This window comes from Cherax quadricarinatus, chromosome 3 (genome assembly GCF_038502225.1).
Source record: "Cherax quadricarinatus isolate ZL_2023a chromosome 3, ASM3850222v1, whole genome shotgun sequence".
Lineage (NCBI taxonomy): Eukaryota > Metazoa > Arthropoda > Malacostraca > Decapoda > Parastacidae > Cherax > Cherax quadricarinatus.
Window position 1 is genome coordinate 31,009,067 of NC_091294.1, and position 25,746 is coordinate 31,034,812.

The following is a 25,746-nucleotide window of genomic DNA, read 5'->3' on the forward strand; positions in this document are numbered from 1 at the left end:
CATTTAGGATCATTTTTGTTTGATCTGATTTCCCTATTTGGAACATAATTTGACTGAGCAGCTAGAACTATGCCCTGGAAAGCGTCATATCGGCAACCATCACCACCTACCTGACCCTTAGTCAGGTCATTCCAGTTCAGCCCACCTAAGTAATTTTTCAGTCCTATGAAATCAGCCAAGCGAAAGTCAGGGACGGAGACTTGATTGCCATTATTAGGGGAATTCCATGATATATTAAAACTGAGTGATTTGTGATCACTTTCCCCAAGCTCATCATTAACCTCAAGATTATTAGTGTTTCCCTACTGGCAAGAACCAAGTCAAGGAGGTTATTTCCCCTAGTTGGCTCTGTCACAAACTGTTTTAAAAAACAATCCTGGATCGTATCAAGAAAGTCACCTGACTCTAAATTTCCTGTCAAATTGCTCCAGTCAATCTGTCTATAGTTGAAATCTCCCATTAGCACAACATTTTCGTATGTAGATGCCTTACGAATTTCGTCCCATAGAAGTTTACTGCACTCCCTATCAAGATTTTGGGCCCTGTAAATCACACCCAAAATTAGTTTTTCTCGGCCCTCGAGAAGCTGTAACCAAACAGATTCAGTGGCTGACGCTTCTAATTTTATATCTTGTCTAACACAACAATTTAAATTGTCTCTGACATACATCGCTACTCCTCCACCCTTCCTGTTGACCCTGTCAGTGTGGAATAATTTATAGCCTTGTATGTGACATTCAGAGGGCATCTCTCTATCTTTCAGATTGAGCCAGGTCTCTGTTATAGCAATAATATCTATGTTTCCTGCACTTGCAATTAATCTTAGCTCATCTATCTTATTTCTTGCACTCCTGCTATTAGTATAGTAAACCTTAAGGGAGCTAGTCCCTTGCTGCCCTCTGCTGTCCCCCTTTGTTTGCTGACCTGATCTATTGTCTTTATTTATAACTTCATGCTGTTTCCAACCCTAGTGTTGCAACCTGCTTGTTTCCCACACACACCCACACCTCTATCTTCTATCAGCTTAAAATCATAGGCATTTCACCAATGGCCTTCTCAATTGAGTTTGCAAGTGCTACCACCCCAGCCGCAGAGAGATGTACCCCATCCCTTGCATACATATCATGTTTGCCATAAAAGTTGTTCCAGTTGTTAATGAATGGGATTGCAAGTTCCTTGCAGTATCTGTCTAGCCAGCAATTTACACCAATTGCCCTAGACAACCATTCATTTCCTACTCCCCTTCTAGGCAAGATGCTACATATGATTGGGACCCCTCCCTTAGACTTAATGAAATCTATAGCTGACCTGTACTTATCTAGCAGCTCTTCTCTCCTACCCTTCCCAATATTATTTCCACCAGCACTGAGACAGATAATGGGCTTTACCCATTACCTGACATGATATTATCTAGCCTGTTAACTATGTCCCCAACACCAGCTCCAGGGAAGCACACTATCTCTCATCTTCTTATTCCTATTACAAAAAGCATGGTCAATATATCTTACCTAAGAGTCACCAACCACAAGAATGCGCTTACCTCTGTTAGCAGGGGCAGTAAGTAAGTAAGTTTATTCAGGTATACACAAATACAGTTACATAGAATTATCATACATAGCAGCATATGTGTAGAGAACCTAGGATAACCCAAAAAAGTCAGACAGAGTGACTTATTTCCATTGGGGTCCTTTAGTACCCTTACCTTCACTGGCCACTGAAGTACATTCATCCTGAAGAACAGAGAAGCGATTTCCTACCTTCAGATCTTCACTCTTAACTTTCCTTATTCTGAATCTCCTCCCATTACTGGTTACCACTCGCCACTTGTAGCAGGTGCTGGACTGCACCTCACTGCTGGTAGCCGTTGCTACCTCCCCACCTACAGCCTCCTCACAGCGAGAGACAGACTGCACCTCACTGCTAGAAGCCTCATTCCCCACAACTCCAGCCACCTCACACTCTCTCCCAGACCCACTGAGGTGGACCTTCAGCCTCCTAATCTCCTCCTGGAGAAGCAAGACCTCCTCTTTCAACTCTCCAACCTCAATTTTTAAAACACTGATTTTTGAGAAGAGACTTGAATTTATAAACAGTGTTTCTTTTATATTCACAGGTAATGAATTCCAGATTTTAAGGCCTTTTATGTGCATTGAGTTTTTGTATAGCGTGCGATGGACACGAGGAACATCAAAGAGAGATCTGTGTCTTGTGTTATGGCCATGTGTTCTGTTGAGGTTGGTAAGGAGATGTTTGAGGGGAGGGTTTATGTCAGAGTTAAGTGTTCTATGTATGTAGTAGGTGCAGTAATAAGTATGGATGTTTTGTATTGTGAGTAGGTTTAGAGTTCTGAATATTGGTGGAGTGTGCTGTCTGTAGTGGGAATTTGTTATCATTCTGACTGCAGCCTTTTGTTGGGTGATTAGTGGTCTGAGATGGTTTATTGTTGTTGAGCCCCATGCACAAATTCCATAGGTGAGATAGGGGTAAATAAGTGAGTGATATAGGGCCAGGAGGGCTGACTGTGGAACATAGTACCGTATCTTCGATAATATGCCTACGGTCTTGGATTTTTTTTTGGAAATTTGTTGTATATGTGTTTGAAATTTGAGTATTATCAAGGTGGATTCCTAGGAATTTTCCCTCTGAGTTTTGTGATAGGTGATCCATTTATCATTATGTTAAGAGACACATTTGCAGCATTGTTACCAAACTGAATGTAGTAGGTTTTGTCAATGTTTAGAATAAGTTTGTTGGTCCTCATTCAGGTTGATATTTTCTGTAATTCGGAATTTACAGTATTGGCTAGCATGACTGGGCTCGGGTGAGAGTAGACGTATGTAGTGTCATCTGCAAATAGTGTGGGTTTGAGTAGCTGCGATGCATTTGGTAGGTCATTTATGTATATGAGAAAGAGAAGAGGGCCTAGGACACTTCCCTGTGGGACACCAACTGTAATTGGCTGTGCGGAAGAGTTTGCCCCATTTGTGTACACATACTGGCTTCTGTTGCTGAGGTATGACTTTAGGTAGTTGAAGGAGTGCCCTCTTATACCATAGTGCGACATTTTATGTGGAGCAAGTCGTGGTCAACTGTATCGAAAGCTTTACGTAAGTCAATGAAGATCCCCAGTGGGACTTCTTTTTTCTCTATTGCTGTATAAGTGTTCTAGTATGTGGATAATAACATCATTAGTATTTTTATTAGGCCTGAACCCAAATTGACAGGGGTTGAGTATGTTGTGGGAGATGAGGTAGGAATAGATACGCTTATGGATTAATTTTTCAAAGATTTTAGAGAGAGGGTGTAAGTTGGATATTGGCCTACATTTATTCAAGTCTGTGTGGTCTCCTCCTTTATGGATAAGGGTGACCCTTGCTATTTTGAGAACTGTAGGAAATGTCAAAAATCATCAAAGCAGAATCAGAACAACTGCATCTGGATTTCTCCAAGATAGTATTCTGGGTCCCTTATAAAATTACTGTGGCCACAGTCAGTGGCCAAGCTTCAAACACCTTTTATTATACAGCAATAAATGAATGGACCAAACTGCCTGCACATGTCAAAGACAGTCATAGAAGAGAGTCAAAAAAGGTACCTAATGAATATAGCGACAGAATGGGAGGAGAATGATTGTTTTTTAGCTAAAACACATGTTAATATAAATAACTCATTTTACCTTATTCCTAGTATATTTCCTTTATAGTATAATAAGATATTATCTTCTTTATAGTATAATAACAAGGTATTAAAAGGACCCCAATGGAAATAAATCACTGGCTTTTTTGGGTTATCCCAGGTTCTCTACACATATGCTACTATGTATGATAATCTACGTAACTGTATTTGTGTATACCTGAATAAACTTATGCTGTACATCTAATGGGCTTTACAAAAATTCACATTCGTATATAATATTTTTAAAGAATGTGAGTTCCCCAGGTGTTGTCTAACCTTGACATGTGTAGTTCTTCCCCGAGAGTGTAATAATAACAATGGTAATAATAAGGTGTTTGGACCAAAAACATTAAGTCATTAATGCAGCAATTTACCTATACACTACCATCGGAAATATTTTAATCCCTAGAAATAGGAATTAGAGGAAACTCGGTGAACATACAACGAAATATATACACCTTTTGTTGTATATACCCTCTACCTGTGACCATTAAAAATACAATGCTGCTGCTGGTACTATTTGTTTTAGCGTTCAATTCTTCGCCATTACGTTGTGCCGGTCGTTACTGCTCCTACTATTAGTGTGGGAAATCCTGTGTCTGTATTATTGTTACCGTTTTTGATTTATATCCCATACGAGTTTAGTGCTCCGCCTATGACAGTGTAAAAGCAATTTTGTGCTTTTGCTCTTATTTTTCCACACGAGTTTATAAACTAAGTTATTGCAGCTCAGCTCATATCAAAGTCCATGCAAGGTGAGGGGCTCTCGATCCAAGGAATATGAGCTATCCTCTAATTCCTTGATCTAATCTGATTACCTCCATTTCTCTAATGCTGTAATGATCCTATTGCTTGAGCATTCTTATGTATGTAATAGTAATAATTACGAGCGTGTGAAAATATCGGTGATCATCAGCTAATTTTGATGGTATCAGTAAAAACTCTTAAAAATTGAGCATCAGTATAAGAAATTTTTTTATCGTCCCATCCTTAATAATAATAATAATAATAATAATAATAATAATAATAATAATAATAATAATAATAATAACAATAACAACAACAACAATAATAATAATAATAATAATAATAATAATAATTATTATTATTATTATTATATCCAAGGTATATCACCATCTGCTAGGATGACACCCACAATAGGTGACTAACCACAGGTACCTATTTACTGCTAGGTGAAGAGGGAGACTAAAATAACCTGCTAGTAGTCATCCACACACAATGTTCCATGTCAAACACACAAATTAAACAACGAATTTATGAGACAGATATTTTTTTCAAGAGTTTCTTAGCATGTTTAATTCAGTCAATGATATTTGTAATTTACAGGATGAATTTGAACAATAAACAATTTCGAAAAAAAAATACATTACTTAGCAAAGCCAGCATAAGTTGTACCATCATATACTCTTAAGAGAATTAACCACTTGGGGTAAATTTATCCCAAGGGGTAAATTTATCCCAAGGGGTAAATTTATCCCAAGGGGTAAATTTATCCCAAGGGGTAAATTTATCCCAAGGGGTAAATTTATCTCAAGGGGTTAATTTATTCCAAGGGGTAAATTTATCCCAAGGGGTAAATTTATCCCAAGGGGTAAATTTATTCCAAGGGGTAAATTTATCCCAAGGGGTAAATTTATTCCAAGGGGTAAATTTATCCCAAGGGGTAAATTTATCCCAAGGGGTAAATTTATTCCAAGGGGTAAATTTATCCCAAGGGGTAAATTTATCCCAAGGGGTAAATTTATTCCAAGGGGTAAATTTATCCCAAGGGGTAAATTTATTCCAAGGGGTAAATTTATCCCAAGGGGTAAATTTATCCCAAGGGGTAAATTTATCCCAAGGGGTAAATTTATCCCAAGGGGTAAATTTATCCCAAGGGGTAAATTTGTCCCAAGGGGTAAATTTATCCCAAGGGGTAAATTTATCCCAAGGGGTAAATTTATCCCAAGGGGTAAATTTATCCCAAGGGGTAAATTTATCCCAAGGGGTAAATTTATCCCAAGGGGTAAATTTATCCCAAGGGGTAAATTTATCCCAAGGGGTAAATTTATCCCAAGGGGTAAATTTATCCCAAGGGGTAAATTTATCCCATGGGGTAAATTTATCCCAAGGGGTAAATTTATCCCAAGGGGTAAATTTATCCCAAGGGGCAAATTTATTCCAAGGGGTAAATTTATCCCAAGGGGTAAATTTATCCCAAGGGGTAAATTTATCCCAAGGGGTAAATTTATCCCAAGGGGTAAATTTATTCTAAGGGGTAAATTTACCCCTTAGCGTAAAAAATTACATGGCAAAGGGGTAAATATTTGTGTGTTATTTTTGCGCAAAACCTGAAAAATTCTTTTTTTCTGGCCTTCTTTTACCTACCCTTCATGGCGATAAATTTTGTGTATGGAAGTAAGGGAGGTTTAGTTTAATATGTTTATTATGCACCCCATACCCATATGGAGAAATACATCAAGCTGAGAGTGTTAATGATGGAGGAAGAGGCTGAGAATCTCTGAAGAGGGAGAAGCTTGGTAAGTTAGGGATTCAGCCTAATGTAATGGGAGTCCTTGCTTATTAAGTTAGGGGAATAAACGCCACGTACAGTGCTTCCTTGCTTAGTCGGAAACAACATCATGCACTGTGCTTACTAAGTTAGGGGAATCCACATCATGTAGGGAAGGTGCTTGGTAGACCAGGGCAGTGAAGGCTTTCTGTCCTCGTGGCTGCTGGTGGTGGGCGTGAGTGGGCGGCGAGGGCGGAGCCGGGGGTGGTGGGCTGCCCCCACCCATCTGGAAGGTCGCCGTGGCATAGGGATACAGATCTTCCTCACTGTACTCCCCTGTAACACCAGTGAATCAGTCAGAAGATACGGAATTAACCAGTCATTTGGAAAAAGAATAAATTGGTCAGTCAACTGAGTTTATGAACTGGAATTTATCAACTGGAAGGTAATGTAATTCATCAATCATTTAGACACACAACTCTTCAGTCAACCAACCGGAAAAAATCGAATTAACGAATTTTTTTTTCTATGGGGGGGGGGGGGAGGTGAATTTCGGGGGTTCATGGTTAGCTGAAATAATATAAGATTCTTCAAACAAATAATTCATACCTATTTAAAGTCGTTTGATATAAGCGATTTTTCATAAATGTGCGAGAAATGATTACCAGGATGAGCTGATTTGTAGCGCTGTGAACCCTTACTTATTTAGCGTTTGATAATAATAATAATAATAATAATAATAATAATAATAATAATAATAGTAATAATAATAATAATAATAATAATAATAATAATAATAATAATAATAGTAATAATACTAATAATAATAATAATAATAATAATAATAATAATAATAATAATAATAATAAGTAGTAGGTTGGTAGACAACAACCACCCAGGGAGGTACTACCGTCCTGCCAAGTGAGTGTAAAACGGAAGCCTGTAATTGTTTTACATGATGGTAGGATTGCTGGTGTCTTTTGTCTGTCTCATAAACATGCAAGATTTCAGGTATGTCTTGCTACTTCTACTTACACTTAGGTCACACTACACATACATGTACAAGCATATATATACACACCCCTCTGGGTTTTCTGCTATTTTCTTTCTAGTTCTTGTTCTTGTTCATTTCCTCTTACCTCCATGGGGAAGTGGAACAGAATTCTTCCTCCGTAAGTCATACGTGTTGTAAGAGGCGACTAAAATGCCGGGAGCAAGGGGCTAGTAACACCTTCTCCTGTATATATTACTAAATTTAAAAATAGAAACTTTCGTTTTTCTTTTTGGGTCACCCTGCCTCGGTGGGATACGGCTGGTTTGTTGAAATAATAATAATAATAATAATAATAATAATAATAATAATAATAATAATACTAATAATAATAATAATCATATGTAACGAGACTTATAAGAATTATTCTCAAAGATACGAGACGAGAGAGATTAATAAATTCTGAATAAATTCAGGACCAACATCCTGAGGTGCCTGCATGCTGAGGGGCTCTTGATTCAAAGAACTGGAACTACCCTTCACCTTCTTTTGATTAAGCTTAATCCCTCATATTCACAGGCGTTGTGTGACACCCTAACGGGTTTAGCACTAACCTATGATTATTGTAATTAATAATAATAAATATTATACATTTATGAGTAATGTTCGATGTTTAATAATAAAGTTGATAAATAATTGATAATAAAATTTAAGGATAAAATAAAAGCTGAAAATAACTTTAATAGAAGCTGGACTGAAGCTTTAAGCTTCCGCCACTCATGTTGAATGATCCTCACGGACGGTGGATCAAGCTTCCGCCACTCCTGGTGTTGAATGATCCACACGGACGGTGGATCAAGCTTCCGCCACTCCTGGTGTTGAATGATCCTCACGGACGGTGGATCAAGCTTCCGCCACTCCTGGTGTTGAATGATCCTCACGGACGGTGGATCAAGCTTCCGCCACTCCTGGTGTTGAATGATCCTCACGATGATTTAGATCAAGCTTACTCCTGGTGTTGAAGATTGTATACATTTATGAGTAATGTTCGATGTTTAATAATAAAGTTGATAAATAATTGATAATAAAATTTAAGGATAAAATAAAAGCTGAAAATAACGAAGCTGGACTGAAGCTTTAAGCTTCTGCCACTCATGTTGAATGATCCTCACGGACGGTGGATCAAGCTTCCGCCACTCCTGGTGTTGAATGATCCTCTCGGACGGTGGATCAAGCTTCCGCCACTCCTGGTGTTGAATGATCCTCACGGACGGTGGATCAAGCTTCCGCCACTCCTGGTGTTGAATGATCCTCACGGACGGATGATCAAGCTTCCGCCACTCCTGGCGTTGAATGATCCTCACGGACGGTGGATCAAGCTTACGCCACTCATGTTGAATGATCCTCACGGACGGTGGATCAAGCTTCCGCCACTCCTGGTGTTGAATGATCCTCACGGACGGTGGATCAAGCTTCCGCCACTTTTGGTGTTGAATGATCCTCACGGACGGTGGATCAAGCTTCCGCCACTCCTGGTGTTGAATGATCCTCACGGACGGTGGATCAAGCTTCCGCCACTCTTGGTGTTGAATGATCCTCACGGACGGTGGATCAAGCTTCCGCCACTCCTGGTGTTGAATGATCCTCACGGACGGTGGATCAAGCTTCCGCCACTCCTGGTGTTGAATGATCCTCACGGACGGTGGATCAAGCTTCCGCCACTCCTGGTGTTGAATGATCCTCACGGACGGTGGATCAAGCTTCAGCCACTCCTGGTGTTGAATGATCCTCACGGACGGTGGATCAAGCTTCCGCCACTCCTGGTGTTGAATGATCCTCAGGGACGGTGGATCAAGCTTCCGCCACTCCTGGTGTTGAATGATCCTCACGGACGGTGGATCAAGCGTCCGCCACTCCTCGTGTTGAATGATCTTCACGGACGGTGGATCAAGCTTCCGCCACTCCTGGTGTTGAATGATCCTCACGGACGGTGGATCAAGCTTCCGCCACTCCTGGTGTTGAATGATCCTCACGGACGGTGGATCAAGCTGGTTGAATGATCCTCACGCCACTCCTGGTGTTGAATGATCCTCACGGACGGTGGATCAAGCTTCCGCCACTCCTGGTGTTGAATGATCCTCACGGACGGTGGATCAAGCTTCCGCCACTCCTGGTGTTGAATGATCCTCACGGACGGTGGATCAAGCTTCCGCCACTCCTGGTGTTGAATGATCCTCACGGACGGTGGATCAAGCTTCCGCCACTCCTGGTGTTGAATGATCCTCACGGACGGTGGATCAAGCTTCCGCCACTCCTCGTGTTGAATGATCCTCACGGACGGTGGATCACGCTTCCGCCACTCCACGTGTTGAATGATCCTCACGGACGGTGGATCAAGCTTCCGCCACTCCTGGTGTTGAATGATCCTCAAGGACGGTGGATCAAGCTTCTGCCACTCATGTTAAATGATCCTCACGGACGGTGGATCAAGCGTCCGCCACCACTGGTGTTGAATGATCCTCACGGACGGTGGATCAAGCTTCCGCCACTCCTGGTGTTGAATGATCCTCACGGACGGTGGATCAAGCTTCCGCCACTCCTGGTGTTGAATGATCCTCACGGACGGTGGATCAAGCTTCCGCCACTCCTGGTGTTGAATAATCCTCACGGACGGTGGGTCAAGCTTCCGCCACTCCTGGTGTTGAATGATCCTCACGGACGGTGGATCAAGCTTCCGCCACTCCTGGTGTTGAATGATCCTCACGGACGGTGGATCAAGCTTCCGCCACTCCTGGTGTTGAATGATCCTCACGGACGGTGGATCAAGCTTCCGCCACTCCTGGTGTTGAATGATCCTCACGGACGGTGGATCAAGCTTCCGCCACTCCTGGTGTTGAATGATCCTCACGGACGGTGGATCAAGCTTCCGTCACTCCTGGTGTTGAATGATCCTCACGGACGGTGGATCAAGCTTTCGCCACTCCTGGTGTTGAATGATCCTCACGGACGGTGGATCAAGCTTCCGCCACTCCTGGTGTTGAATGATCCTCACGGACGGTGGATCAAGCTTCCGCCACTCCTGGTGTTGAATAATCCTCACGGACGGTGGATCAAGCTTCCGCCACTCCTGGTGCTGAATGATCCTCACGGACGGTGGATCAAGCTTCCGCCACTCCTGGTGTTGAATGATCCTCACGGACATTGGATCAAGCTTCCGCCACTCCTGGTGTTGAATGATCCTAACGGACGGTGGATCAAGCTTCCGCCACTCCTGGTGCTGAATGATCCTCACGGACGGAGGTTGAAGCTTCCGCCGGTCCTCGTATTGAATGATCCTCACGGACGGTGGATCAAGCTTCCGCCACTTTTGGAGCTGAATGATCCTCACGGACGGTGGATCAAGCTTCCGCCACTCCTGGTGTTGAATGATCCTCACGGACGGTGGATCAAGCTTCCGCCACTCCTGGTGCTGAATGATCCTCACGGACGGTGGATCAAGCTTCCGCCACTCCTGGTGTTGAATGATCCTCACGGACGGTGGATCAAGCTTCCGCCACTCCTGGTGTTGAATGATCCACACGGACGGTGGATCAAGCTTCCGCCACTCCTGGTGTTGAATGATCCTCACGGACGGTGGATCAAGCTTCCGCCACTCCTGGTGTTGAATGATCCACACGGACGGTGGATCAAGCTTCCGCCACTCCTGGTGCTGAATGATCCTCACGGACGGTGGATCAAGCTTCCGCCACTCCTGGTGTTGAATGATCCTCACGGACGGTGGATCAAGCTTCCGCCACTCCTGGTGTTGAATGATCCTCACGGACGGTGGATCAAGATTCCGCCACTCCTGGTGTTGAATGATCCTCACGGACGGTGGATCAAGCTTCCGCCACTCCTGGTGTTGAATGATCCACACGGACGGTGGATCAAGCTTCCGCCACTCCTGGTGTTGAATGATCCACACGGACGGTGGATCAAGCTTCAGCCACTCCTGGTGTTGAATGATCCTCACGGACGGTGGATCAAGCTTCCGCCACTCCTGGTGTTGAATGATCCACACGGACGGTGGATCAAGCTTCCGCCACTCCTGGTGTTGAATGATCCTCACGGACGGTGGATCAAGCTTCCGCCACTCCTGGTGTTGAATGATCCTCACGGACGGTGGATCAAGCTTCCGCCACTCATGGTGTTGAATGATCCTCACGGACGGTGGATCAAGCTTCCGCCACTCCTGGTGTTGAATGATCCTCACGGACGGTGGATCAAGCTTCCGCCACTCCTGGTGTTGAATGATCCACACGGGCTTAGAGCTTCCCATAAATATAATAAAAATAATTCAAGTTAGAAGAGAAAAAATGCCACTTTACCCGTGTTGTTGGTGACGTCTTGGTGTTGAGGCGGTGTTGGCGCGGGTCTCCTGACGGTGGTGTAGACGTCGTCCCGTGCCTGCATGGCAGTCTTCTCCTCTGTTGCACTACTGACACCATCAGGCACCTCCTTCTGTGCTGGGGTGCTGGAGGGACCTGCCGGATGTGTAGACATCTATGTTTTATTCAATGGGGAGTGTTAAACCCGAAGGGGTCATAAAGCGCTTTGGGAATGGATAATGGTCGGCAAGCAGAATCAGTCCGAGAACAAGGAGGATGACTCCAAGTCCTGAGATCAAGAGCCCTTCATCACCATCAAGATATCTTGATGGAAATGTGTGGAATTAATGTTATGCGCTAAACCCACGTGGGTCATTCAGCGCAAGACGTGGTGTTGGCTTGATCCTCCGTCTGCTGAGCGCGAAACAGATGGAGATGGAGGAGGGCAGCCATGATAGAGAGAGAGATTTTTGTTCCGATTTTTAACCCCGGAGGGTTAGCCACCCAGGATAACCCAAGAAAGTCAGTGCGTCATCGAGGACTGTCTAACTTATTTCCATTGGGGTCCTTAATCTTGTCCCCCAGGATGCGACCCACACCAGTCGACTAACACCCAGGTACCTATTTGCTGCTAGGTGAACAGGACAATAGGTGTAAGGAAACGTGTCGGAATATCCACCCGCCGGGAATCGAACCCGGGCCCTCCGTGTGTGAAGCGGGAGCTTTAGCCACCAGACCACCAGCTTGATGCTGGTGAAAAGCTCTTGATCCAAGAAATGGAAGCTATCCTCCCTTGATAGGATCAAACCTAATATCCCAGGAGCTGCATCATCTTACCGGCTCAGTGCTCTCTGATTCAGATATAATAATACATACTAATAATAATAATTTGTAATTAGTACGTTTACTTACGTTTCCTGAGACAGATGCAGACGGTAGTGACTGTGAGCAGGAGTGCCAAGGCGGAGACAGCAGCTGGCACCATCACCCGAGGGTCACGCCACACTGGTGACGTTGATGGGGCACTGCCCCACACAGTGCCACCCACGCCCACACCTGGCCCTGCAGTTTAGACTTTATTACGTGCTGCAAAAACAACTCAGAAAACCAGGACATCAACAAAATTTCTCGTATTAAGGAGGATGCCTTGTTTCTGACAAAGATTCCTTGATACGAGGAATCAGAGCTAACCTCACCTTCCTCGCATCAAACTTGATTACTTTCCCTTCTGAATATAATAAAAAGAATTGCAAGTCGAGGATATTCTCAATACTTAGAAATGAGATAAACAATGGTAGGAGCCTTGTGTAGGTTACCTGTGTGCCCCAGACCAGGTGTAGTGACGGTGTAGTGGGCAGGGGTGGCACCTGCGGCGTTGTGTGCAGTCACCCGCAGTTCGTAGCGGGCACCTGCGTCCAGCCCGCCCACGGCGAAGGTGCGGGAAGGTGGCACCTCACTGCCAACTGTGATGGGGGGGGGGAAAGTTCATGTGAAGGTGGCACCTGGACATGCAGTGTCATGTAAAGGTGGCACCTGCACATGCAGTGTCATGTGAAGGTGGCACCTGCACATGCAGTGTCATGTGAAGGTGGCACCTGCACATGCAGTGTCATGTGAAGGTGGCACCTGCACATGCAGTGTCATGTGAAGGTGGCACCTGCACATGCAGTGTCATGTGAAGGTGGCACCTGCGCATGCAGTGTCATGTGAAGGTGGCACCTGCACATGCAGTGTCATGTGAAGGTGGCACATTACTGTCAAATGCTAAAAATTCAAATGAATATTTGGAAAACTTACTCTCAAAACTTTATACATACATATAATTACCAATAACTATTCACCCAGTGGGTTTACACTTTAAAAGCTCTAAAGAGGCTGTTTTGATGCACGTGAACTTGATTCAAGTAACTGGAGCAATATTCCCCTTACTTGGGTCGAACTTGATTACTCTTAAGTTCTAAAGGCGCTATATGACCCTTACGTATTTAGTGCTACTCCTACGGCTACTCCTACATCTTCGCAGTTCCCTGCTCCTACAACAGCTCTTATTATGGCCTAGCTGCTTGTACTGCTGCACTGACCCACATGGAACCAGTAACGACCAAAATGAAGCTGCTAAAGATGTAAAAAGCTGACCAAACACGACTAAGAGGACTGCCCGGCATACCAAACACCAGCCTGCTGCCAGACGTAATACCAGCTAAGCAACAGTTACCACTACAGTAACTCCATATCAACTCCACTAGTGATCTCATGGGATACAAGAATAGAAAAAGCAACACCAAGACAGGAACAAAACCACCTAGAAAACTGTTACCCATAATGTCTGCCCTGAAGGACGCCAGCGCATCTTGCACCCCCCTCACCCCCGCCCAGACCAACACAACAACAACAATGGCGGACGTCTCCAAAACTTTCTCCGGATACTCTCAACATTCATCCTCATCCGTGACTCGCACCCAAGCTGACTTGTCTACAGTTACAGATAACACCCGAAATCTCTTCACCCCAAACGGCAACATAGATTACAACTCGTCAACACCCAAAGGTACAGCCCAGGAATTCAGTCCTCAACAACGACCCGACTCCATTGATAAAATTCTACAGGAAAATAGTATGCTAAGACGGGAAAACGAAACCTATGAAAAACACATTGGGGACCTAGAGCGCTCTCTATATACCCAAAACACGAGTATTAAAGACCTAGAATGCCATCTTACGACACAAAACTCAAAGATTAGTGAACTAGACAACGAACTGACATCATTAATAAACTCGTCTAAAGAACATACAAACCTACATTCAACTATAGACACACATACTAAACAAAAAAGTTTCCTCGCCACCAAGCTGTCAGAAGCTACGCAAGACTGGAAGTTAAACATGCAATCCCAGTGGAATGCATGCTTCCAGTATCAAAAGGATATGATTGAACAAGACAAGCTCCTAGACTCTGTCATTTTAACCAGCTCTACCTTACCACTAGATACAAACAATGAGAATTGCACCATCAAAGCACTCCAGCTAATAAAAGATGAGATAAAATTTAACAGTGAAACCAGTGCTGCTTCCCAAGACCAAACCCATCTTAGTAGGAACTAGTTACCGCCCTCCTACCCAAGACCAGTTCTTAGAAGACTTTTCCAGAGTATTGTCCGGACTTGAAAACAATTGCGAGACAATAATACTGGGCGACTTCAATATCTGTTTTCAGCAGCAAAATAACGGGCTATGCAAAAGGTATAAGCAAATTCTAGGTTTAAATAGTTACACTCAACTAATTAATACACCAACCCGGATCACACAGTTCTCAGCCACCCTAATTGACCACATACTTTGTAACCGCGCTGAGAACATTAGTCAGTCAGGCGTCATTACCACAGGTCTTAGTGATCATTTTATCATTTACTGCACCAGGAAAATCACTAGGGATAGGATAGGCCTACACAGGACAATAAAAAGGAGGTCAACTAGAAACTACAGTAAAGAAACACTGGTAAATAGGCTACACAATTGTGACTGGACAGAGATAACAAGTTGCACGGACGTAAACGATGCCTGGGAAAAATTCAAAACAATGTTCACTACCATCCTTGATAATATTGTACCAGTTAAAGAGGTTAGGATTAAACGAAGAACTGAACCCTGGATGACTACTGAGATATTAGATAATATGAAATTCAGAGACCAGCTGCTAAAAAGATTTAAAGCAAACAGACAGGATATTGCAGCACTAAATGAATTCCAAAAGGTGAGGAACAGAGTACAGAGACTTATAAAAGGAGCAAAGGCAAAGCACTATTGCTCAAAAATTGAAGAGTATAAGCATAAGCCCAGAAAGCTCTGGCAGCAACTAAAACAGTTGGGGTATAGCCATAAGCCAGTAGATAGGTCTAACATAGTACTCACTATCGATAATGAGGTATGCCACGAAACATCTAAGATGGCAAATTGCTTTAATTCCTACTACACATCTGTTGCATCAACATTAGTAAGTAAATTACCAGCTGCATCAAATACCTTTAACACAGACTCTGATAAGTTTCAAACATACTATACCAATAAAGGGGTAACCCCAAACAGATGTCAACTAGTAAGTGTATCTCATGACTTTATTCAAAAAGAACTAAGCAGGTTAAATCCAACTAAGAGCACAGGCCCTGACAACATCCCGTCTAAATTCCTAAAAGATGGTGCTTCTGAACTGTCAATCCCTATTGCTCACATAATAAATCTACCAATCACCACTAATACCGTACCGGAGGGGTTCAAGGAGGCCAGAGTTACTCCTATCTTCAAGAAAAATAGTAGGTCTGATGTCAGCAACTATAGGCCTGTTAGTATACTCAGTAAATTAATATCTAAAATTCTAGAGAGGGCGGTGTACTCTCAAGTAGTTAAGTACCTTAATAACAACAACATTCTCCATAGCTATCAATCGGGCTTTAGAAGATCCTACTCAACCGACACCTTCCTAATTAATCTGATGGATTACCTGAGAACTGAAATGTCAAAGGGGAACCTCGTAGGTATGGTAACCTTAGACCTGCAAAAGGCCTTCGATACCGTCAACCACAATATATTATGTAAGAAACTTCAAGCTATCGGTATAGGTTCTGTAGACTGGTTTAAGTCCTACCTTAGCAACAGGAGACAAATAGTCAGAATCAACAAAACGGAATCAGAACCCCTGCCGATAACATGTGGAGTTCCCCAAGGTAGTATTCTGGGTCCCTTATTATTCTTATGTTATGTCAATGACATGCCTATCAGTGTCAAGTGCAAACTCCTACTGTATGCAGATGACAGTGCCCTGTTAGTGTCACAAGATATAGCTAATGTATTAACACTGGAACTGGAGTCCTGCAGCAAATGGTTAGTAGACAACAAACTATCATTACACCTCGGGAAAACTGAAGCCATTCTCTTTGGCACGAAACAAACTGAGAAGGGTAAATAATTTTAATGTCCAGTGTAATGGGGAGCCCATCACTTTGGTTTCATCAGTAAAATATCTGGGAATCCCCTTTGACCCATGCATGTCAGGAGAATTGATAGGGAACAGTGTAGTAAGGAAAGCGAATGCCACACTGAAGTTCCTGTATAGACAAGCACAGTGTCTACCTACTGAGGCTCGCAGGACCCTATGTCTAGCCCTTATACAATGCCATATGGATTACGCTTGCTCTTCATGGTACTCTGCCTTGACAAAAAAAACTGAAAGATAGACTGCAAATCACCCAGAATAAAATCGTAAGATTCATCTTGGGGCTGGGACCAAGAGAACATGTAGGCCAGAATGAATTACATCAGTTGGATATGCTGAATGTTGAAGACAGAGTAAAACAACTGAAGCTAAATCATGTTTATAAAATTGCTCACAGTGTCCAGAATATCTTGCTGTCAATTTTGTCAAGGTTGGGAACCAAAGCAATCATAGTACTAGGGGGAGAGAGCACAACTTTGTAGTACCCACAGTCATTGGCCAGGCTTCAAACACCTTTTATTGTACAGCAATAAAGGAATGGAACAGACTACCCGCACATGTCAAAGCCAGTCATAGCATGAACCAGTTCAAGAAGAGTGCCAAAAGGTGTCTGATGAATGTAGCTACAGAAAGAGCGGGGAATGATTTTCTAGTTTTTAGCTAACATACGTGTAAATTTTACCTTATTCCTAGTAATGACCCTCGTATTGTAGATAGTCTTAATGACCCTCGTATTGTAGATAGTCTTAATGACCCTCGTATTGTAGATAGTCTTAATGACCCTCGTATTGTAGATAGTCTTAATGACCCTCGTATTGTAGATAGTCTTAACGACCCTCGTATTGTAGATAGTCTTAACGACCCTCGTATTGTAGATAGTCTTAATGACCCTCGTATTGTAGATAGTCTTAATGACCCTCGTGTAGTAGATAATCTTTTTAGTATGATAATAAGATGTTATCTTCATTGTAGAATAATAAGAAAATATTATAACCTTTATATTATAATAATAAGGTAAAAGGACCCCAATGGAAATAAGTCACTCTGTCTGACTTTTTTGGGTTATCCCAGGTTCTCTACACACATGCTGCTATGTATGATAATTCTATGTAACTGTATTTGTGTATACCTGAATAAACTTACTTACTTGCTATCAAGGAGGCTCGACTGCTAGGCAGGCCGGGTCAACAGCAAAGTGTTATGTTAAAATTCAATTCCATTAATGTAAAAAATGACCTAATAAGTTCCTCCATCAAGAAAAGGAATAATGTGTATGTAAATGAGTGCTCAACTTAAAAACGGCAGAACCTATTATATAGACTTCGAAAACTTAAGCGTGATAATGCAACAATAAAACAGTGCTTTACTGGTGATGGCATTATCATGGTAAAGTTATCAGACGCGGGTCGTAGGTTAGAAATAACAAGTGATCAAGAACTAGCATGTTTCCTCTCAGTCACTGGTGTGACTGAACCTTGTTAAGTCATATCTCAACACATTATCAGCCATGTCCAGTGTTGTAGTTTAGTAGAATTTACCCTTATTTTAATCCATATTTTCATATCTGTTAGTAAATAACGGAAATTAATTCCCAGCTACTTAAGACACCTAAGGCGCTATTAAGGTGCTGCTCCAGGTGCTTAAGTGCTTTATTCTCTGTTTTATTTTATACTCGAAACCATTACTTTTAACTTGAAAATAATCAAGGTGCTAAAGTGTTTTATTTTAATATTCAGTAGCTCCATTATTTTTAGATTTAAAATAATTATCTTAGTTCATATTTGTTAATGGTTTAACATCAATTGCATTTGTCTTTTTTCTTTTTTAATAATTGTGACAGCTATTTCTCTACGTACCCTTTATGAATGAAATTATCGAACCTGATATCAACGTCTTATTGAACAGCACACATAATCCTAACAGTAATTACCATTACTACACTGCTAGTCAGACTAACACCCTTCTCAGTGTCAGCAAGAACATTACAGTCTTCAACTACAATGTTAGATCATTGAGTAAACACTGTGATGACCTCATTGCACTACTTAAGTCTCTAAATGCTACTATAACTTTCATTATACTTACTGAAACCTTGCTCAGACAAGATTTGACAGACATATTTACCATACCTGGTTACACAGCCATACATAACTGCATGCCTGACCAGTCAGGAGGCACTGCCATCTATTACTCTAAACTAGAATGTGTGAAATCAACTAATGTACGGGACGAAAATTGTGAATATATAATAGCTAAATTCACATCAAGAACACTTAAGAAACCTATAACAGTTGGCGCAGTCTACAGACTACCATACTCAAATACTTACACTTCTAACAGTAATCTTAGAAACAAGATAATTGAGTCAGAGTTGAATAAACACCATCTGATACTAGCAGGAGACTTCATCGTAAACTTTATCCAAGTAACTGACCCTCCAGTAGCTGATTTCACAAATGCTATGAACAACAGCTTGTTGCTAACCTCTATAACGAAGCCAACAAGAATCTCTGAGACAAGTGCCTCGTTACTTGACCATATCTGGACCAACAAGATATCCCCACTACAAGCAGGTACAATCACAGACAACACCACAGACCACTACAAGCAATTATAATCACAGACACCACAGACCGCCACCCTATCTTTCTCATAACCAACTTATCTAAACTGCCTCAAGAAACAAGAAGGATCTCATTTCGCCTGCATGACGAGTCATCGATAAACAACCTAAAAATAACACTAGGTGCCACTGATTGGCAGAGAGAGCTAGATGACAGTAATAATATCAATAAAGATATCAAAACATTTTTTTACATAAAACCCTAAACCTCTACAACAAACATTGCCCAGTCAAAACGAAACAGATCACAGAAAAGAGGCTAAACAGCCCATGGCTAACTAGAAGTATCCTCAAATCTATTAATAAAAAACACCAAACTGAAAAACAGTTCAGATTAGGCTTAATTACTATAGAATTTACTAGAAGATAGACATCAATACTCACAAAACTAATACGTAAATCAAAGCAAATGTATTATGAAAATAGGTTTAGTGAAATGAAAGGTGACATGAAAAGTACCTGGCAAACCCTCTCCAAAATTTTGGGCTCAAGAAACCCGTCTGGAAATAGAGAGAGAGACTTAACTAAACCAGATGAACCTCACATACAACCTATAGACACGGCCGACAAATTTAATGTCTTCTTCTCTACTGTAGGATCAAAGTTAGCGAGTCAAATTCCTAGCTCAAATACCCAGGTGAGCGAGTACCTCACTGGCAACTATCCAAACACTCTATTTCTAGTTCCAACTAATCCCACTGAAGTCTCACTCGTCATTAAATCATTAAAGAACAAATCAGGTGATCTAGATAACTTGCCACCATTCATATATAAAAAAGCTGCACCAAAACTGTCGGCCATTATTGCAATAATGTTCAACAAATCTATAGCATCCTCAACCTTCCCATCCATACTCATGACAGCAAGGGTCACCCCGATCCATAAAGGTGGAGATCCAACTGATTTGAACAACTACAGACCCATATCAAACTTTCCCTTATTCTCCAAGATATTTGAAAAAATAATACACAAGTGACTTTACTCCTACCTTACATCCAACAACATACTTACCTCACGCCATTTGGGTTTAGACCAAAAAAGAGTACGAATGACGCTATTATATAAATGCTTGACCTAATATACACAGCTCTCGATAAAAATGAATATCCTCTGGGGTTCTTTTTCGACCTACGAAAAGCGTTTGACACAGTTGACCACAATTTGAACAATGCAAGGAATTCGCGTGCTCTCGCGAATTCCTTGCATTGTTCAAATCTCTCGTAAGGCTGATGCATGCAGGGGATGAGATGAAAAGCTGTAAGCCTTCTCCCTGAAAGCTGGCTGCCTTGGATCAAACGTGTAGCGCATGCTACACGCCAAGGTATTGTCCAGCGTGGGTAGATTGGTAAAGCACTGCGTACCTTGTCCTAAGGTTCGTAGGTTCGAGTCTCCTTCAGCCAGAGATCAGTGTTTGTGTATATTTCGCATGCTCTCGTGAATTCCTTGCATTGTTCAAATCTCTCGTAAGGCTGATGCATGCAGGGGATGAGATGAAAAGCTGTAAGCCTTCTCCCTGAAAGCTGGCTGCCTTGGATCAAACGTGTAGCGCATGCTACACGCCAAGGTATTGTCCAGTGTGGGTAGATTGGTAAAGCACTGCGTACCTTGTCCTAAGGTTCGTAGGTTCGAGTCTCCTTCAGCCATAGATCAGTGTTTATATATATATATATATATATATATATATATATATATATATATATATATATATATATCCTAGGTAGTAGGTTGGTAGACAGCAACCACCCAGGGAGGTACTACCATCCTGCCAAGTGAGTGTAAAACGAAAGCCTGTAATTGTTTTACATGATGGTAGGATTGCTGGTGTCCTTTTTTCTGTCTCATAAACATGCAAGATTTCAGGTACGTCTTGCTACTTCTACTTACACTTAGGTCACACTACACATACATGTACAAGCATATATATATATATATATATACACACACACATATATATATATACACACACACCTCTCTGGGTTTTCTGCTATTTTCTTTCTAGTTCTTGTTCTTGTTCATTTCCTCTTACCTCCATGGGGAAGTGGAACAGAATTCTTCCTCCGTAAGCCATGCGTGTTGTAAGAGGCGACTAAAATGCCGGGAGCAAGGGGCTAGTAACCCCTTCTCCTGTATAAATTACTAAATTTAAAAATAGAAACTTTCATTTTTCTTTTTGGGCCACCCTGCCTTGGTGGGATACGGCTGGTTTGATGAAAGAAGAAAAGAATATATATATATATATATATATATATATATATATATATATATATATATATATATATATATATATATATATATATATATATATATTAAAAATATTGGCAGTGTAGCCTTGCGACTGACCTGTAGTCCAGTGCTTGATGGAGTCCTTACGGTACTGGACGCTGAAGTGGGTGATGGGACAGCCTCCGTCACCCCACTGGGCCAGGTACAGTGTGGCCTGGGAACTGTTGGTCGTCACGAACTGAAACTGTGGAGGAGCCTCGGGAGGTCGTCCCTTGGTGCGGGCTGCCTCTGTTGTTGATGCTGCACTAGTGCCTGTGGATGGGTCAGTATTCTTTGTACTTCATTTTTTCATACCACCGAGAGGTGTGTATCTCACAACACCATGACTGGAACAATACATATACTGGGAGTTTGCTTTACCTTCCTTGGGGTAATCGGTTGGGTTTAAACCTAATTAACCAACCATTGCCTCGTATGAGTGCCAGTAAGTATTGGTATAACGTAACAGAGACCGAAAATAGCAAGGTTAGATCTATCAAGGCAAACTAATCGTTCAAGAACTTCTAAAGGACGTGAGCAAAATGTTGTCTTGATATTGGCTCACTCAACTTTAGGTGTCGTTGTTTAAGCTGCCTGACACCTGTAAGCTGCTGGAGCGCACTTTCACACGACAGGTTCACATTATCATACATACTACAAAGGAAGATACACTAACTAGATCTGTCACTACTTTAATAAAAGTTGTTTGATTAACTTTTTTAAATAAACTTAGTCGCTGTATGACCCAAAGGGGCTTGGACTTGTCGTTTCCCCATGAATATAATAATAATAACAAAAATAAATAAAAGGGGTGCATTAATAATGGGGAACGGGTCCAGTTTCAAGGAATTACAGCCCCTCTTCTTTGCCTTAATAATAATAATAATAATAATAATAATAATAATAATAATAATAATAATAATAATAATAATAATTAGTTTAACTGACCTATATGGTTGTGAGCAGTGAGGTAGAAGTGATGAAGGGTTCCACAACGCAGGTCTCGGGCTGTATAGGACCTCTGGTCTCCGGCCACGGCTGTGGTCACCCACTCCCCGCCAGCAGACCTGGAAAGTAAGTCTTCAATTCGATTTCACGATCACAATACATATTTTTTTATACAACAGTCTGATGGGAACACATGCTTTGAGCACATAACAAAATACGTTATATAGATTTAACCTAAATTAACCCAAACTATCAATTGTTTCCTCCACTTTTTGAAAGACATTGGTGACAAAACAAGAACGAGAAGCCCAAGAGAATCCTTAGGTAATTTTGAACCACTACAGCCATCAATAGTTTAGAGAAGAAGGCGATTTTATAAGATGCAAATGTAAATTTCTGTATACATGCATAGAGAACGCTTTCCACACATTATATATATATATATATATATATATATATATATATATATATATATATATATATATATATATATATATATTTATTATCACACTGGCCGATTCCCACCAAGGCAGGGTGGCCCGAAAAAGAAAAACTTCCACCATCATTCACTCCATCACTGTCTTGCCAGAAGGGTGCTTTACACTACAGTTTTTAAACTGCAACATTAACACCCCTCCTTCAGAGTGCAGGCACTGTACTTCCCATCTCCAGGACTCAAGTCCGGCCTGCCGGTTTCCCTGAACCCCTTCATAAATGTTACTTTGCTCACACTCCAACAGCACGTCAAGTATTAAAAATAATTTGTCTCCATTCACTCCTATCAAACACGCTCCCGCATGCCTGCTGGAAGTCCAAGCCCCTCGCACACAAAACCTCCTTTACCCCCTCCCTCCAACCTTTCCTAGGCCGACCCCTACCCCGCCTTCCTTCCACTACAGACTGATACACTCTTGAAGTCATTCTGTTTCGCTCCATTCTCTCTACATGTCCGAACCACCTCAACAACCCTTCCTCAGCCCTCTGGACAACAGTTTTGGTAATCCCGCACCTCCTCCTAACTTCCAAACTACGAATTCTCTGCATTATATTCACACCACACATTGCCCTCAGACATGACATCTCCACTGCCTCCAGCCTTCTCCTCGCTGCAACATTCATCACCCATGCTTCACACCCATATAAGAGCGTTGGTAAAACTATACTCTCATACGTTCCCCTCTTTGCCTCCAAGGACAAAGTTCTTTGTCTCCACAGACTCCTAAGTGCACCACTCACTCTTTTTCCCTCATCAATTCTATGATTCACCTCATCTTTCATAGACCCATCCGCTGACACGTCCACTCCCAAATATCTGAATACGTTCACCTCCTCCATACTCTCTCCCTCCAATCTGATATTCAATCTTTCATCACCTAATCTTTTTGTTATCCTCATAACCTTACTCTTTCCTGTATTCACCTTTAATTTTCTTCTTTTGCACACCCTACCAAATTCATCCACCAATCTCTGCAACTTCTCTTCAGAATCTCCCAAGAGCACAGTGTCATCAGCAAAGAGCAGCTGTGACAACTCCCACTTTGTGTGTGATTCTTTATCTTTTAACTCCACGCCTCTTGCCAAGACCCTCGCATTTACTTCTCTTACAACCCCATCTATAAATATATTAAACAACCACGGTGACATCACACATCCTTGTCTAAGGCCTACTTTTACTGGGAAAAAATTTCTCTCTTTCCTACATACTCTAACTTGAGCCTCACTATCCTCGTAAAAACTCTTCACTGCTTTCAGTAACCTACCTCCTACACCATACACTTGCAACATCTGCCACATTGCCCCCCCTATCCACCCTGTCATACGCCTTTTCCAAATCCATAAATGCCACAAAGACCTCTTTAGCCTTATCTAAATACTGTTCACTTATATGTTTCACTGTAAACACCTGGTCCACACACCCCCTACCTTTCCTAAAGCCTCCTTGTTCATCTGCTATCCTATTCTCCGTCTTACTCTTAATTCTTTCAATTATAACTCTACCATACACTTTACCAGGTACACTCAACAGACTTATCCCCCTATAATTTTTGCACTCTCTTTTATCCCCTTTGCCTTTATACAAAGGAACTATGCATGCTCTCTGCCAATCCCTAGGTACCTTACCCTCTTCCATACATTTATTAAATAATTGCACCAACCACTCCAAAACTATATCCCCACCTGCTTTTAACATTTCTATCTTTATCCCATCAATCCGGCTGCCTTACCCCCTTTCATTTTACCTACTGCCTCACGAACTTCCCCCACACTCACAACTGGCTCTTCCTCACTCCTACAAGATGTTATTCCTCCTTGCCCTATACACGAAATCACAGCTTCCCTATCTTCATCAACATTTAACAATTCCTCAAAATATTCCTTCCATCTTCCCAATACCTCTAACTCTCCATTTAATAACTCTCCTCTCCTATTTTTAACTGACAAATCCATTTGTTCTCTAGGCTTTCTTAACTTGTTAATCTCACTCCAAAACTTTTTCTTATTTTCAACAAAATTTGTTGATAACATCTCACCCACTCTCTCATTTGCTCTCTTTTTACATTGCTTCACCACTCTCTTAACCTCTCTCTTTTTCTCCATATACTCTTCCCTCCTTGCATCACTTCTACTTTGTAAAAACTTCTCATATGCTAACTTTTTCTCCCTTACTACTCTCTTTACATCATCATTCCACCAATCGCTCCTCTTCCCTCCTGCACCCACTTTCCTGTAACCACAAACTTCTGCTGAACACTCTAACACTACATTTTTAAACCTACCCCATACCTCTTCGACCCCATTGCCTATGCTCTCATTAGCCCATCTATCCTCCAATAGCTGTTTATATCTTACCCTAACTGCCTCCTCTTTTAGTTTATAAACCTTCACCTCTCTCTTCCCTGATGCTTCTATTCTCCTTGTATCCCATCTACCTTTTACTCTCAGTGTAGCTACAACTAGAAAGTGATCTGATATATCTGTGGCCCCTCTATAAACATGTACATCCTGAAGTCTACTCAACAGTCTTTTATCTACCAATACATAATCCAACAAACTACTGTCATTTCGCCCTACATCATATCGTGTATACTTATTTATCCTCTTTTTCTTAAAATATGTATTACCTATAACTAAACCCCTTTCTATACAAAGTTCAATCAAAGGGCTCCCATTATCATTTACACCTGGCACCCCAAACTTACCTACCACACCCTCTCTAAAAGTTTCTCCTACTTTAGCATTCAAGTCCCCTACCACAATTACTCTCTCACTTGGTTCAAAGGCTCCTATACATTCACTTAACATCTCCCAAAATCTCTCTCTCTCCTCTGCATTCCTCTCTTCTCCAGGTGCATACACGCTTATTATGACCCACTTCTCGCA

The 25,746-nt window shown here is 41.8% G+C and overlaps 1 protein-coding gene across 4 annotated transcripts in view; it reads right to left on the reverse strand.

Moving 5' to 3' along the window:
- Positions 1-25,746, reverse strand: part of LOC128684074 (cell adhesion molecule Dscam2) — a 1,056,358-nt gene that overhangs the window by 26,476 nt on the left and 1,004,136 nt on the right. For all 4 annotated transcript variants that reach the window (XR_011392763.1, XM_070091160.1, XM_070091153.1 and 1 more), the window contains exons 29-34: positions 22,366-22,484; positions 21,496-21,690; positions 12,862-13,008; positions 12,458-12,607; positions 11,546-11,701; positions 6,333-6,523 (exon numbers count right to left, since the gene is read on the reverse strand). Coding sequence is in view for 3 of the 4 variants with exons in the window: in XM_070091160.1 (XP_069947261.1) it covers positions 6,333-6,523; positions 11,546-11,701; positions 12,458-12,607; positions 12,862-13,008; positions 21,496-21,690; positions 22,366-22,484 (958 nt within the window). In the remaining variant the exon portion in view is untranslated. The remainder of the gene's footprint in view (positions 1-6,332; positions 6,524-11,545; positions 11,702-12,457; positions 12,608-12,861; positions 13,009-21,495; positions 21,691-22,365; positions 22,485-25,746) is intronic.